We start from the raw sequence: 16,574 nt of genomic DNA, 5'->3' as shown, positions 1-16,574 counted from the left end.
TGGATGGTAGTGCGCGAGTGCATCGGACAGTGCAGGTAGAACTCATAGAACCAGAGGATTTTCGGCGAATGGAGTGGCCTGCTCCTTTGCCCTACTAAAAACACATCAAGCACGTGTGCGATGCGTTGGGGAGAAGCATAGCAGCACGTCCGCATGCACTAACTCTCAGAGTGCTGTTGTCAAGCGTGAACAAATTTAACACTCTGCCACAAGAAATTCTTACCAACCTAGTGGTAGTTTGAAACCACTTTGCAGAGTATGCATTCGTGTCCGTGGTCACTACACAGTCTATAAGAACCATGGTCAAATGTGTGTGAAATCTTATGGGACTTAACTGCTAAGGTCATCAGTCTCTAAGCTTACACACTACTTAACCTAAGTTATCCAAAGGACAAACACACACACCCATGCCTGAGGGAGGACTCGAATCTCCGCCGGGACCAGCCTTACAGTCCATGACTGCAGCGCCTCAGACCCCTCGGCTAATACCGCGCGGCTAAGGACCATGTCCCGCCGTTTGTTACGTCCAAAGGACCATCATGAAATGCGCTGATTTCACTGTAATTATTGTCTTTGAATATGGCATTTCTGTTCATTTCATTGCGAATTTCTTTCAATTTCCCTCTTTACTATACTGTAGCAGTTATTTCATGGTCAAAGTATCAGCGAGCTATGTTACGTGACAATGGTACACCATGCGAAAGTTGCTTCTGTCCTGAAGATTTGCGCACCGGCGAATATACAGGGTGGTCCATTGATCGTGACAGGGCCAAATATCTCACAAAATAAGTGTCAAACGAAACTTGAGTAGCTTGAAGGGGGAAACCAGATGGCGCTATGGTAGGGCCTCTAGATGGCGCTGCCATATTTCAAACGGATATCAACTGCGTTTTTTTAAAAATAGGAACCCCCCATTTTTATTACATATTCGTCTAGCACGCAAAGAAATATAAATGTTTTAGTTCGACCACTTTTTTCGCTTTGTGATAGATGGCGCTGTAATAGTCACAAACATATGGCTCACAATTTTAGACGAACAGTTGGTAACAGGTAGGTTTTTTAAATTAAAATACAGAACATAGGTATATTTGAACATTTTATTTCAGTTGTTCCAATGTGAACTTATCATTTCTGAGAACGTATGCTGTTACAGCGTGATTACCTGTAAATACCATATTAATGCAATAAAAGCTCAAAATGATGTCCGTCAACCTCAATGCATTTGGCAATACGTTTAACGACATTCCTCTCAACACCGAGTATTTCGTCTTCCGTAATGTTCTCACATCCATTGACAATGCGCTGAAGCATGTTGTCAGGCGTTGTCGGTGGATCACGATAGCAAATATTCTTCAAGATTCCCCACAGAAGGAAATCCGGGGACGTCAGATCCGGTGAACGTGCGGGCCATGGTATGGTGCTTCGACGAACAATCCACCTGTCGTGAAATATGCTATTCAATACCGCTTCAACCGCACGCGAGTTATGTGCCGGACATCTATCACGTTGGAAGTACATCGCCATTCTGTTATGCAGTGGAACATCTTGTAGTAACATCGGTAGAACATTACGTAGGAAATCAGCATACATTGCACCATTTAGATTGCCATCGATAAATTGGGGACCAATTATCCTTCCTTCCATAATGCCGCACCACACATTAACCCGCCAAGGTCGCTGATGTTCCACTTGTCTGCTACTGATGTGCGGATTAGTTGCGACAGCAGCTAAAACACCTACTTGGGCATCATCTATTGCTGCAGGTCGTGGCTGACGTTTCACATGTGGCTGAACACTTCCCGTTCCCTTAAATAACGTAATTATCCGGCGAACGGTCCGGATACTTGGATGATGTCGTCCAGGATACCGAGCAGCGTACATAGCACACGCCCGTTGGGCATTTTCATCACAATAGCCATACATCAACAAGCTATCGGCCTTTTCCGCAATTGGTAAACGGTCCATTTTAACACGGGTAATGTATCACGAAGCAAGTACCGTCCGCACTGGCGGAATGTTATGTGATACCACGTAACAATTTTGGATACAACATTTTTGCAAAAAGCGTATGGATAAGGTCTTAGAGGACTGGTTCCCACGATATGTAGTGCGTCATGTGTCATTATCGGTGCGACACTGTGATCAAAATGTTTTCTTTCAATGAACAAATGTTAATGAAACTCTGAGCATTCCAATTTTTGCAAAAATATTCTTGTATTTGTGACTATTACTGCGCCATCTAACACAAAGCGAAAAAAGTGGTCCAACTAAAACATTCATATTTCTTTACGTACTACACGAATATGTAATAAAAATGGGGGTTCCTATTTGAAAAAACGCAGTTGATGTCCGTTTGACCTATGGCAGCGCCATCTGGAAGGCCAACCATGGCGCCATCTGGTTTCCCCCTTCAAGCTAGACAAGTTTTGTTGTTTGTAGTTTTTTCGTTTGATGCTTATTTCGTGAGATACGAGGGCTGTCCAGAAAGTAAGTTACGATTGATCGCGAAATGAAAATCACAGTGAAAATCAGAAATGTTTCATTTGTAACAGTTAGCTACACCTTTCAGCTTCTTCTCTAAGTAGTCGCCGTTCTGACTCAGACATTCGTCGTAGCGTTGTACCAACTTTCCAATACCCTCATCATAGAAGGCAGCCGCCAGTGCTTTCCGCCAATTTTGTACGCTGGCCTAAAGCTTGTTGTCTGTGCCAAAATGTTGTCTTCATAGCCAGCGGTTCGTTTGAGCAGAGATGAAACTCAGTGGGAGACAATTACGGGCTGTATTGTGGGTAACCAAACATTTACAATTGAAACGATGCAGGAACATCTTCATTGCCCCTGCAGAATGAGGCTGAGAATTGTCTTGGAGAAGAAACCGCACCGCAGTTATGTAATGTTGGTTCCATAGCTTCAGGGGAAAATTCTCACCAGGCCCTCGTACTTGGCGGGAGACACTATTTTCTATAACATCTTTACGCGCTCACTAAGGGCTCAGGAATGAAAAGAGCGACATAATTCCACCTAGAGTCATACTGGAGACACTGCCCAATACATCTTCGCAAAGCTTTATCGGATTTACATAGTCGTTTCCATTTAGTGACCGATCGTAACTTACTTCCTGGACAGCCCTCGTATTTGGCCCGGTCACTATCAATGGACCACCCTGCATAGTTCAGTTGCAGAGGCCATCTTGGGCCTGTGCAAATAGCGTACGGAGAAGGTCTCAGATGACTGGTTCCCACGGTATGTAGTGCGTCATGTGACATTATCAGTGCCAGACTGTGATCACAATTTTTCTTTCAATGAACATATGTTAATGAAACTCCATACAATCCAATTTTTGCAAACATATGAATGTACTATGTAAAGTCTATGTTTCATTGTTTTGGCGATTAGAAATTTCTTGAATCATATAACGTTCAGTTGTTGAAAACAAATTACAGCTTGGATATTGTATAAATGAATTCCGAGTTAATGGGACGTGTATTTGAAGAACGAGTCCAGGGTTTCTGAATAAATGAGAATGTCCGAGCATGAGAAACTAATTTGTGCACTTGTGTGGCCAGTCACGTACAGTGAGTAAAAGGAAAATTATAGAAACATACGGCAATTATGTCGAAGAAATGATATATTTGTGCCGGTCCCCAACAATTATATTTAAAGCTCATTTGGCGGTATGGAAATAATACTTTGACAATTAACACAAATTGCATTTAAGAGTTATGATCGGTTAAGGGGTATTGCTAATGTATGAGAATGGGCATATATGTAGTTCTTATTCGTCATCACTAGAATCGTCCACTCAGAAAGAAGCAGTTTCCGACATCCTCAAGCCTGCGTGGGCTACAGTAGTGGGCCGGAACAGGATCAACAGCACGCAAGGCTATGTACGAAGTGGCTCTGCTGATTTTATTACCATTTGCAAAAATGCATTTTAATGAAGACAAAGGTATCGCGGAGAGCCAAAAAATACATGTGTCAGATGTGCTGCAGTGATGGCTGATCGCAGTTCCGCCTTCAAAGTCCAGTCTGAGGTGATTTGGCTCTAGGAAGCGATACGTACGAGGCTGTAATATATTGCCGGATTCTTCACTTCACACTGAAACTTGGAAACTTGTAAGAAGGCTTTCGTGGGATACTTGGCGTACATCATCAAGTGTCTTCTAGTAAGGGTTTCAAACATCTCCATTACATGAAAAAAAGAAGAGAATCTATACATTGAGACAAATTAATAGAATCTGTTAAATTATACAGTATTAGTTAACGTGTCACTGTAAGAAGTAATACAGACTACGAGCAGACGATAAGTACACTACTGGCCATTAAAATTGCTACACCAAGAAGAAATGCAGATGATAAACGGGTATTCATTGGACAAATATATTATACTAGAACTGAGATGTGATTACATTTTCACGCAATTTGGGTGCATAGATCCTGAGGAATCAGTACACAGAACAACCACCTCTAGCTGTAATAACGGCCTTGATACGCCTGGGCATTGAGTCAAACAGAGCTTGGATGGCGTGTACAGGTTCAGCTGCCCATGCAGCTTCAACACGATACCACAGTTTATCAAGAGTGGTGACTGGCGTATTGTGACAAGCCAGTTGCTCGGCCACCATTGACCAGACGTTTTCAATTGGTGAGACATCTGGAGAATGTGCTGGCCAGGGCAGAGGTCGAACATTTTCTGTATCCAGAAAGGCCCGTACATGGCCTGCAACATGCGATCGTGCATTATCCTCCTGAAATGTAGGGTTTCGCAGGGATAGAAGGGTAGAGCCACAGGTCGTCACACATCTGAAATGTAACGTCCACTGTTCAAAGTGCCGCCAATGCGAACAAGAGGTGACCGAGACGTGTAACCAACGGCACCCCATACCATCACGCCGGGTGATACGCCAGAATGTCGATGACGAATTCACTCTTCCAATGTGCGTTCAACGCGATGTCGCCGAACACGGATGCAGCCATCATGATGCTGTAAACAGAACCTGGATTCATCCGAAAAAAATTACGTTTTGCCATTCGTGCATCCGGGTTCGTCGTTGAGTACACTATCGCAGGCGCTCCTGTCTGTGATGCAACATCAAGGGTAACCGCACCCATGGTCTCCCAGCCGATAGTCCATGCTGCTGCAAACGTCGTCGAACTATTCGTGCAGATGGCTGTTGTCTTGGAAACGTCCCCATCTGTTGACTCGGGGATCGAGACGTGGCTACAGGATTCGTTACAGCCATGCAGATAAGATGCCTGTCATCTCGACTGCTAGTGATACGAGGCCGTTGGGATCCAGCACGGCGTCCCGCATTACCCTCCTGAATCCACCGTTTCCATATTCTGCTAACAGTCATTGGATCTCGACCAACGCGAGCAGCAATGTCGCGATACGATAAACCGCAATCACGATAGGCTACAATCTGAGCTTTATCAAAGTCGGAAACGCTATGGTACGCATTTCTCCTCCTTGCACGAGGCATCACAACAACGTTTCACCAGGCAACGCCAGCCAACTGCTGTTTGTGTATGAGAAATCGGTTGGAAACTTTCCTCATGTCAGCACATTGTAGGTGTCACCACCGGCGCCAACCTTGTGTGAATGCTCTGAAAAGCTAATCATTTGCATATCACAGCATCTTCTTCCTGTCGGCTAAATTTCGCGTCTGTAGCACGTCATCTTCGTGGTGTAGCAATTTTAATGGCCAGTAGTGTGTTTCATGTAGCAAGTTCTTAAACTTATTATGAATATCTAGTCGATGAAGGGATTGTAAAAAAATTGTAAAGAAATGCTTATTATTTTCGCCCATAGTATTGGTGTTCTCGTTTACAAGCAATCAAAAATTTTAACGCCGAATTACAGTAAAAAGAATAGCCGCCCGTATTGGTAGCAGCGGACCGGAAGCAGAGGCAACGGGACTAGAGACTGCAGCAACTGTCAGCACATACATGCGTCACCTGGTAAGAGAAGCTTTCTTGTTATCTTCTTTGGTCACAGAAAACATTGACATGAATACAAAGGGAACAAAATGAATAGTAACATATCTATATTTCGATGTAATATACAATTTAACAACTTACTTTTCTTATGTTGTGAAACTAGTTATTTGTTTAGAAACATTCTCGCAGACATAATTATATAAGTATGTATTATATTCACAAAAAAATTGTGTACGTGATTATAGAGTATTTACATTAATTTCAAGTAACGTACACATGCATGTCGTCAGAAGAATTACAAGTCAACCACCAGCAGTCATGCATTGTAGGTGTCGTTAGCGAAGCATGTGGACGTAAAGAAGACCGCTGAACCTGTTGCGTTAGACTAACCACAACCGGAACAGTTGGAATTCCAGCCGAACGTCTCCGCAAAACTGCAGCTCTACGCCAACGCAACTACGACAATGTCTGGAAAGAGAACCTGCTGAAGAAAAGACACGTGGACGTAAAGAAGACCGCTGAACCTGTTGCGTTAGACTAACCACAACCGGAACAGTTGGAATTCCAGCCGAACGTCTCCGCAAAACTGCAGCTCTACGCCAACGCAACTACGACAATGTCTGGAAAGAGAACCTGCTGAAGAAAAGACACAGCATACCAGAGAGCTACCATCGCCTAACCCCAGCTTTCTTCAGAACAGCCGTTTCGCAGTTTTTATCGAAGGACAACGGTTACACGTTAAAATTCCTACCGACGGCCTAAAACAATGATCAGTTCTGTCTCTTCTCCAGTTTACAACTTCTGTCACCGACACACCCGGATGCGACGCTGGTGCAGACCGCTCAGTTCGCCGACGATACGGCGTCCTCCGTGACCAACAACCACCGACAACTCAATCTGTGTAGCGAATGGTGTCGACAACACGAAGTACACGTAAACTCTGTCTACTTCATAAAAAACGACCAACGGTGCGGGACATGTTGCGATTTCAAAATAGGAACACATCGTGCATCACCAGTGTCTGGTACCTGAATGTAATTTTGGAGAAATACTTGTTCATCCAGAAATATGTGGAGGTTCTTAAAATTAAATTGCAGCTAAGGCAAAGAACCTCATACCCCTCGTGATGAGCTACGAATTACGAGTGGCAACTAAGATTCGAGTGTATAAGAGTACGAGTAAGACTAGAATCCATCAAATACGGGTAGTCCAGAATAAATTCTTACGATGAATTTTGAAAGCAACCCGGCATTCGAGAATAGCAAGTTACACAGCGACCCTTGTATGTACGTAGTAATACAGAAACGGTCAACACCTCTAACACCAGGAAGGATCAGGTCAATGTAACCAAAGACAACTGCGACAAATCGGAAGAACAAACCACGCCCTCGGAATAGATCGAGAGTTCCAGTAGCGTTATCTACGACGATGTAAGGCGAGTCTTTTGGACCTTCATCCGCCCACCCCACCCCCACCCCTCCACCCTCACATAGTTTCTCCATTTCTCCTCCAAACTGTAATAAAAAAAGAACAACCAAACCCTCACTTCACACGCAAACAAGAAGTGAACGTCCCCGAAGACTGTGCGACTTCGACGACACATAAGAAAAAGTGTGAATCGCAGGAGCGAAGTTGGGAATGAAAGACATAAAGAGAATTGACTGACCGTAATAATCCTGAATTAAAGAAAATGAAGCAAACTCGCATCTGTCAAACGTTAAAGATACACTATTAGGAAGCAGAAATAGACTCATTAACGAAGTGCAGTATTACAATTTTACTAGCAGTAACTGTAATTTTACATCTGTCTCTGAGTCGTGTGAGGTAGCCGTGCGGTCTCAGGCGTCTTGTCACGGTTCACGCGGCTCCTCTCGTCGGAGGAGTCCTTCCTCGGTCATGGGAGTGTGTGTGTTGTCATTAGCGTAAGTCAGATTAAGTAGTGCGTAAGCTTAGAGACCGATGACCTCAGCGCGGTTCTAGGCGCTTCAGTCCGGAACCACGCTGCTGCTACCGTCGCATGTTCGAATCCTGCCTCGGGCATGGATGTGTGTGATGTTAGGTTTAAGTAGTTCTACGTCTAGGGGACTGATGACGTCAGATGTTAAGTCCCATAGTGCTTAGTGCCATTTGAACAATTTGTTGAGATCAGCAGTTTGGTCTCATAAGATCTTACCACAAATTTCCAAATTTTCCACCTGTCACTGCCGTTTATTTTATACAGTGTGAACCAGAACTCCAAAGATATTTTGGGAGTATTTTGGTACAGGGGACCCACGGTGTATCGTAGCTCCTTACTGAGTATCACTGCAATTATTATTTATTTTATTAGCTATCCTGATCATCGTTATTCCTGTGAAAGTGCGTTCACAATACACAAAAAGCATATAATATGTAATCACCAAACGGCACAACACAAAGTGTAGTACAACGCAACGACCTTCAGACAATGAAGAACGTACTGTGATGTGGCTCCAGTTACTGCTGGAAAAAATGGCTCTGAGCACTATGGGACTCAACTGCTGTGGTCATAAGTCCCCCAGAACTTAGAACTACTTAAACCTAACTAACCTAAGGACAGCACACAACACCCAGCCATCACGAGGCAGAGAAAATCCCTGACCCCGCCGGGAATCGAACCCAGGAACCCGGGCGTGGGAAGCGAGAACGCTACCGCACGACCACGAGATGCGGGCTACTGCTGGAAAAGATCAGTATAACACTGAACTGTTCGTCCATCGCAATCAGTAAATCCACGCATGAGGCGCATACCAGTCAACCGTTCGTCAGAAAAAGCTATCACATAGCTGTGTATCACACCTTATGTACAACCAACAATACAGGAAAAACAAACCCGAGATAGAAATGAGCAGACCTGAATGCAGGCTTCAGAGCGAAAAGTGAGCATTACTGTTGTTAAGACGGCCGGAGTGGCCGTGCGATTCTACGCGCTACAGTCTGGAACCGCATGACCGCTACTATTGCAGGTTTCAATCCTGCCTCGGGCATGGATGTTTGTGATGTCCTTAGATTAGTTAGGTTTAAGTAGCTCTAAATTCTAGGGGACTGATAACCACAGCAGTTAAGCCCCATAGTGCTCAGAGGCATTAGAACCATTTTTGGACTGTTGTTAACAAGCAACTACCTTGAATGATTGGAACAAGTTCGTTTCAAAACGAGGCACAAAGCCCATACCATCGACATTTCCATTGCCCTGCGGGTATTTCCACTACAACAGTGAGACGAATGTCCACCTCCGTAGCTATGTGACCAGCGTGACTGACAGATGGGCGGGGGACGCGGGTTAAGTTCTTTATAATGCCAACAACTTTTCCTTGGTGAGAGAACTTGTTTGGAGTGCATTCAGCCTCGTGACAACTGAGGAGATGCTTCACAAATCAATAGCGGTTCCAAGATCAAGAAACCCGACAACAACCAATTGAGCGTTGTGCTGAGCACATGCCTCTCCATAGCCCGTCCGATCTTATCATTGGCAAAGTTTGCGCTAGTTTGGCCCATCTAGGACTAGAAAATGCACCTTACTTTTTTACTGTTAATAAGGTAAGGTATACTTGCTTGAAGAGGACAGTATCAGACACCTGTACCAAAGGAGATTAAACGATGAACTAGCAAACTTTCAAACTAAAGACAATACAGAAGAAGAATGGCAAATTCTGAAGAGTACTGTATGCAGAGTAGCAGGAGAAGCTCTCGGTAAAAAGAAAAGAATACGGAAAAGGAAAGGCCAAAAAATTTGGAATGAGGATATAATGGAAGCTGTCAAAGAAAAACAGCATGTATATATAAAACACTAAAGCAACCCTACTACTGAGAACAAATAATACTATAAGGAGAAAAGAAATAACGCTAAATGGCGTAGTAAGGAAAACATACCAGGAACAATGAGGTAGGTTTATCTCTAATATCGAACATGATATCCACAGTAGACAACAAAAGGCACATAAGGTTTTAAAAATCTTAAACACAACAGAAAGAGAGAAGATACCAATAAATAGCACTGAAGAAGAACAGTGGATGAATCATTACAGCAAACTGTGATATGATCATACAGTACAAGAAACTGAAATTGAACAACTAGACGAGAAAGGATTACATGAAATACACTCTGACGAATTAACATCTGCACTAACATCACTTAAGAACCGAAAATCAACAGGAAAAGACGGCATTAATGCTGAATTATTAAAATATGGAGGAATGATACTACACCAACGACTGCTACATCTCTTCAACGAATGTTGGAAGAAGAAGCGTATTCCCAAAGACTGGAAAACAGCTAAAAAAAGGAGATAAAAGGCCATGCAGTAATTACAGAGGACAAGTGACGGCACGAACTGTTAAAAATCGGTTACTTCAAGGACAGCTCCGAGCCAGAAGCCCTGTAGCGTGCATTCCACTGACCCCAGGCAGGTGGTATCAAGCGAGGGCTCATTGGAGGACAGGGTGGAGGTCTGTTCTGTTTCGTGATGAAAGCTGGTTCTGCCTCGGTGCCAGTGATGGCCATGTCTTGGTTCGAAGGTAGCCAGTTGATGGCCTGCAACCAGTCTGTCTGTCTGCTAGACACACTGGACCTACACCTGAAGTTATGGTATGGGGTGCGATTTCGTATGACAGCACGCGCTGTCAGATCATGAGGCGCTAGCTACGAGAGCGACAATGTTCGTTGCCCACTGAACCTGGACGCTGAAGTTGAGTGATCAGTTAACCTGTTATGAAACCGCAGCTATTGTGACATCTCTTCATTCATTTGCGGGTTGTTCCTCCCTGACCCGTTCGGGCTAGCAGCAATGTATGATGTGTTGGAGTCGGCGAAATCGTGCAGCCGTCTTCCTTTTTTTTTTCTTTTTTTTTGGTCATCAGTCAACTGACTGGTTTGATGCGGCCCGCCACGAATTCCTTTCCTGTGCTAACCTCTTCATCTCAGAGTAGCACTTGCAACCTACGTCCTCAATTATTTGCTTCACGTATTCCAATCTCTGTCTTCCTCTACAGTTTTTGCCCTCTACAGCTCCCTCTAGTACCATGGAAGTCATTCCCTCGTGTCTTAGCAGATGTCCTATCATCCTGTCTCTTTTCCTTATCAGTGTTTTCCACATATTCCTTTCCTCTCCGATTCTGCGTAGAACCTCCTCATTCCTTATCCTATCAGTCCACCTAATTTTCAACATTCGTCTATAGCACCACATCTCAAATGCTTCCATTCTCTTCTGTTCCGGTTTTCCCACAGTCCATGTTTCACTACCATACAATGCTGTACTCCAGACGTACATCCTCAGAAATTTCTTCCTCAAATTAAGGCCGGTATTTGATATTAGTAGACTTCTCTTGGCCAGAAATGCCTTTTTTGCCATAGCGAGTCTGCTTTTGATGTCCTCCTTGCTCCGTCCGTCATTGGTTATTTTACTGCCTAGGTAGTAGAATTCCTTAACTTCATTGACTTCGTGACCATCAATCCTGATGTTAAGTTTCTCGCTGTTCTCATTTCTACTACTCCTCATTACCTTCGTCTTTCTCCGATTTACTCTCAAACCATACTGTGTACTCATTAGACTGTTCATTCCGTTCAGCAGATCATTTAATTCTTCTTCACTTTCACTCAGGATAGCAATGTCATCCGCCAATCGTATCATTGATATCCTTTCACCTTGCATTTTAATTCCACTCCTGAACCTTTCTTTTATTTCCATCATTGCTTCCTCGATCTACAGATTGAAGAGTAGGGGCGAAAGGCTACAGCCTTGTCTTACACCCTTCTTAATACGAGCACTTCGTTCTTGATCGTCCACTCTTATTATTCCCTCTTGGTTGTCGTACATATTGTATATGACCCGTCTCTCCCTATAGTTTACCCATACTTTTTTCAGCGGTCTTCCTATATTGTGATTAATTATTAAATTGACTTTTACATGCTAGTAAAGTGCACTAGCGGTACTTACTGCCCTGTGGCCGTTAACGCCCTAGTTACCTGCCCTGGTCGTTGGTGCAGTTTTCCGGTAGTGTGCCTTTCCTCGTCGTGTTGATTCTGTCTGGCATGGAGTGTAGTTCGACAGCCTTTTAAGTTGTTTGGTTCATATTTTTCTTAGAGTGGTTATTGTTCCCTTGGCTGTTTTTAGACGCCAGTTTCTGAAGACGTAGTGCTGTTCGTATCCTCGTCCTGGTCCGATATTTTTCATCGTTGTGTCGTTGGTCGAACGGAAACGAATTGGTTAAATTGTTGGTCGGTCCTTGGGCCGTCCCTAGCTTGGCTCGCCATCCGATTATTTAACTTCAATTCTCGGCTGCCTGTCTCACCTCACGTTTGAGCTACCTTCTCAGGCGAGTCTTGGAACACTTCTGAGCACCACTTGTTCTGTTTGTTTAATATTGGGATTTTCATTTTAGTTTGAAGTATTGTGCGAGGCCTTCGGCCGTGTATTAATTCAGTTCTTTTTAAATTCTACGTATAGGCTATCAGCCGTGTTAAATTTTTGAAGATTAATTTTATTTTTTAAAAATATTTTTATTTAAAATTTGTTCTATCTGAAATTCTTTGTAATCCAGGCCCTAAACCGTTAGTTGTTTGATGTGTTATGTGTAGCTTTCAGCCGAGGATTTACGTGAACCCCTTTTAATAAGGCCGTCAGCCGTCGGCCGGTGTGGCCGAGCGGTTCTAGGCGCTACAGTCTGGAACCGCGCGACCGCTACGGTCGCTGGTTCGAATCCTGCCTTGGGCATGGATGTGTGTGATGTCCTTAGGTTAGTTAGGTTTAAGTAGTTCTAAGTTGTAGGGGACTGATGACCTCAGATGTTAAGTCCCATAGTGCTCAGAGCCCTTTGCACCATTTGAACCTTCAGCTGTGTGTATACGTTAAAGGAAAAATTTTTATAAGAAGGAAGGGGATCATTTTAAATTGTTTGTCTGACTTGTTGTTGCCGGCCGCGGTGGTCTCGCGGTTCTAGGCGCGCAGTCCGGAACCGTGCGACTGCTACGGTCGCAGGTTCGAATCCTGCCTCGGGCATGGATGTGTGTGATGTCCTTAGGTTAGTTAGGTTTAAGTAGTTCTAAGTTCTAGGGGACTGATAACCACAGCAGTTGAGTCCCATAGTGCTCAGAGCCATTTGAACCATTTTGACTTGTTGTTCAGGCCTTGAGCCACTGTTTCAAATTTGTTTGTGGCCTTCAGCCATGCAATAAGTTAATATTTCTCTAATTTGGCTTTTGGCCATTCTTTTGCAAGTTTAAAAAGAAGTTTCTTGGTTAGAAAAAAATTGTTTATTAACGTATTTTAATTATAGTTGTCCTTTAAACATGTAGTGTCGGCCTTCAGCCGCTAATTGTTTTCAATTGCTTGTTTTTTTTAAATAAAAATTGTTACCTCATATTTTTAATTGCTTTTGATTTCCAAGCAAGATCTTCAGTCGTTCTTATTTTTGGTGTGTTGGTGTGGTTTTGGGTCTTCAGCACAGAAAGCATCTCAAGTTTTCTTTAACTAGGCCCTTAGCCGTATTGTCTAACTGTGGTCTTTTAAAGCAATGTGTAAATTAGAGGTTCTTAGAAAAATAAAGTTGTATGTTTGATTGTGCAACTCACAGTAACTGTTTGATGCCCCATCCACAATCGTAACCTTATACTGTGCGCTCTCTGAGTACCTACCAACCAGGTTTTAAATATAAATAAAAAAGTACTCAGTAATGTGATTTTATTCCTATTACATCTTTTAGAAGGCTTGTCCGACCCCAGGTTCCTTGCCTCAATTTGTAATGTTAAATTTTTCACGCTCGTACCGAAATACTCTGTATATGCAGACGGAAGCGACGAATGACGCGTGGATGGGAATTTTGATTGAGGAGGGAGGCATTACAGGGTATGTCACGCAGGTGTACAATGTGAATCTGCCAGCGTAGCGTAGCTGATCAGCGCATCTGACTACTGAGCGAGAGACTCGGTTTCGAATCCCGGTCTTGGTAGAAATTTGCGTTCGGCGCTTCCGTCTGCGTATATTCATCGCAGATGTTTGAAACTTGAAAAGGTTTCTGGAACAACATAGTTTCATTTGAATAAATAAAAAAATAAGCGTTAATAGCTAAAACATGAAAACCATAAAAGGTTTATAGTACATAGTGGTAGTGTCTTCTGCTTAATGGTTCTGTACAGTCAATTTCTATCGTCTACAATACCTCTTCCCATGAGTGAGTATCATAGTAGGAATTACAGTCTGCAGTGCAGTCACCTGCTGGTCGTTGATGAACCACTTCAGCTCCGACGCCGGGTGCGACTTGCCGGATGTGCAGTTGAGGCTGATCTCGTCGCCCACCTGGTACAGCCGCTCCTCGCCGTAGATGTGCGGCCCGTCCTTGGGAAGAGCTGCAGATGGATAGAGTCATCCGTTAGTCCCCGGCAGAAGTTACGCTAAGAAACAGTTGATACAATATTGGTCTCTACAACTACTCTTTTCTTCCCGTAGACACTCTGAAAGAACAGGGACTACTAGACAAAGATTGGACAACGTCTCACTAATGAAACCCGTTGCGACGGGAAATCGATTAACTTTAGCCAAAAAAAGTTGTTCTACAGAGAAATCTTGGGATGTACGTCGGTTACCGCTCCAGAAAAGCCTATCTGCTTATGTCGCTATGCTCGAAAACCTTATCTGGAGCCGGCCGGAGTGGCCGAGCGGTTAAAGGCGCTACAGTCTGGAACCGCACGACCACTACGGTCGCAGGTTCGAATCCTGCCTCGGGCATGGATGTGTGTGATGTCCTTAGGTTAGTTAGGTTTAAGTAGTTCTAAGTTCTAGGGGACTTATGACCACAGCAGTTGAGTCCCATAGTGCTCAGAGCCATTTGAACCTTATCTGGACGCATGGCCGCGAAAAACCAGGAGAGATCTCGAAACACCTGCACAATATTCATGAGCGTTTCAAGTTCACAATGTAAGTAGAGGCAACTCGTGTCTTCCCTTCTTCGGCGTCATCGGCCTCCGGTATAACGTTGAGCATGACAATCGTAGGGTGGATCGATAGCAATGGTTCCTCTGACAGAACACTTTGAGAATCCTGACACTGATGGAACACCTTTCTTAATTTGAAAATTAAAATATTTAAAAAATTTGAAGATGTACAGATTTGCTTCCGCCGTTTGTCGATAGGTGGCGACAACGGTAAGGAGCGGTCGAAAGAAACAGATCGCAGACGTCAGGCACTTAGCTTGGACCTCGGTCAACAAATCCTCGTTCAAACATTACTCGATTTGTGTCTGCATCATAAAGTTGTTCTTGGTTGAAAATGTTAGTTTACGAGCCTAATTCTCGCCATTTGCGAGAGGTGTTCCTGATCTGTTTCAATATGAGGAAAACAGCGGCTGAGCCTCATAGAATGCTCTCAAGTGCGTGTGGTAAGGACGCTATTAGTAAAATAACGTGTCGCGAGTAGTTTCAACGCTTCAAGAACGGTGATTTTAACGTCGTCAACCGGTATAGTGATGGAAGAGAGAATGTTTTCGAAGAGACAGAATTGGAGACATTGCTGAGTGAAGACTCGCGTCAAACTCAAGAAGAAATGGCACGATTAGTGGGAGTGACACAGCAACCCATTTCAAAACGTCTCAAGGCTATGCGTATGATTCAGAAAAAAGGAACTTGGGTCCCGTGTGAACTGAAACCAAGAGACGTAGAACGGCGTTTGTGTGTTCGTCAACAGTTGCTTCAAAGGCAAAAACGGAAGGGATTTCTGCATCACATTGTGTCAGGGGACGAAAAATGAGTTCATTAAGATAACCCTAAACACAAAAAATTTTGAGGATATCCCGGCCATGCAAACCGAATATTCACGGGTCCAAGATCATGCTCTGCATTTAATGGAGCCAGCTCGGCGTCGTGTGCTATGAGGTGTTAAAACCAAGCGAAACAATAACGGGTGCTCGTTATCGAACGCAATTAATGCGTCTGAGCAGAGCATTAAAAGACAAACGGTCGCAATACAGTGAGAGGCGTGATGAAGTGATTTTGCAGCACGACAACGCTCGACGCCACGTTGCAAAAGAGGTCAAAACGTACTTGGAAACGTTAAAATGGGGATTCCTACCCCACACGCCGTATTCTCCAGACATTGCTCCCTCTGACTGTCACCTGCTTAGATCAATGGCGCATGGCCTGGCTGACCAACACTTCCGATCTCATGAAGAAGTCACAAATTGGATCGATTCGTGGATCGCTTCAAAAGATGAACAATTATTTCGACGCTGGATTCGTACACTGCCCCAAAAATGGGAGAAAGTAGATGAAAAATACTTTGAATAATACATGTGTAACCAGTTTTTTTTTTCATTTAAGCCTTAAATGTAGGGCAAAAAACGGCGGGAGCAAAGTTGTACAACTTGTAGAAAATTTCGTTTTATTCAGTGATCACTTCAATCATAACTAATAAACACACAAATCAAAATAAAATTAAAAAATATAATTAGTTTCATCAAAATGACAAAAATATCCCGTCATGTTATTAATAGTTTTTCGCGGAACAGTTATTCACTACCCTCGAAACACCAGCGTTCTGCGGAACAGTTTGGGAAACCCTGATGTATTGGAGCCCAAACCACTATCCCCAATTTGTCAGCTAGCATCATCCAGCGCAGAGGCACAG

At 43.6% G+C, this 16,574-nt stretch overlaps 1 protein-coding gene across 1 annotated transcript in view; it reads right to left on the bottom strand.

The window, feature by feature from the left end:
- Window positions 1–16,574, bottom strand: part of LOC126234552 (uncharacterized) — a 279,428-nt gene that overhangs the window by 29,947 nt on the left and 232,907 nt on the right. The window contains exon 4 of the mRNA XM_049943256.1: window positions 14,169–14,302. Coding sequence (XP_049799213.1) covers window positions 14,169–14,302 — 134 coding nt within the window. The remainder of the gene's footprint in view (window positions 1–14,168; window positions 14,303–16,574) is intronic.

Source organism: Schistocerca nitens, chromosome 1 (genome assembly GCF_023898315.1).
Source record: "Schistocerca nitens isolate TAMUIC-IGC-003100 chromosome 1, iqSchNite1.1, whole genome shotgun sequence".
In the NCBI taxonomy this organism is placed as follows: Eukaryota; Metazoa; Arthropoda; class Insecta; order Orthoptera; family Acrididae; genus Schistocerca; species Schistocerca nitens.
The sequence above is the reverse complement of the archived record's forward strand: the minus strand, read 5'-3'. Positions and strand labels throughout refer to the sequence as shown.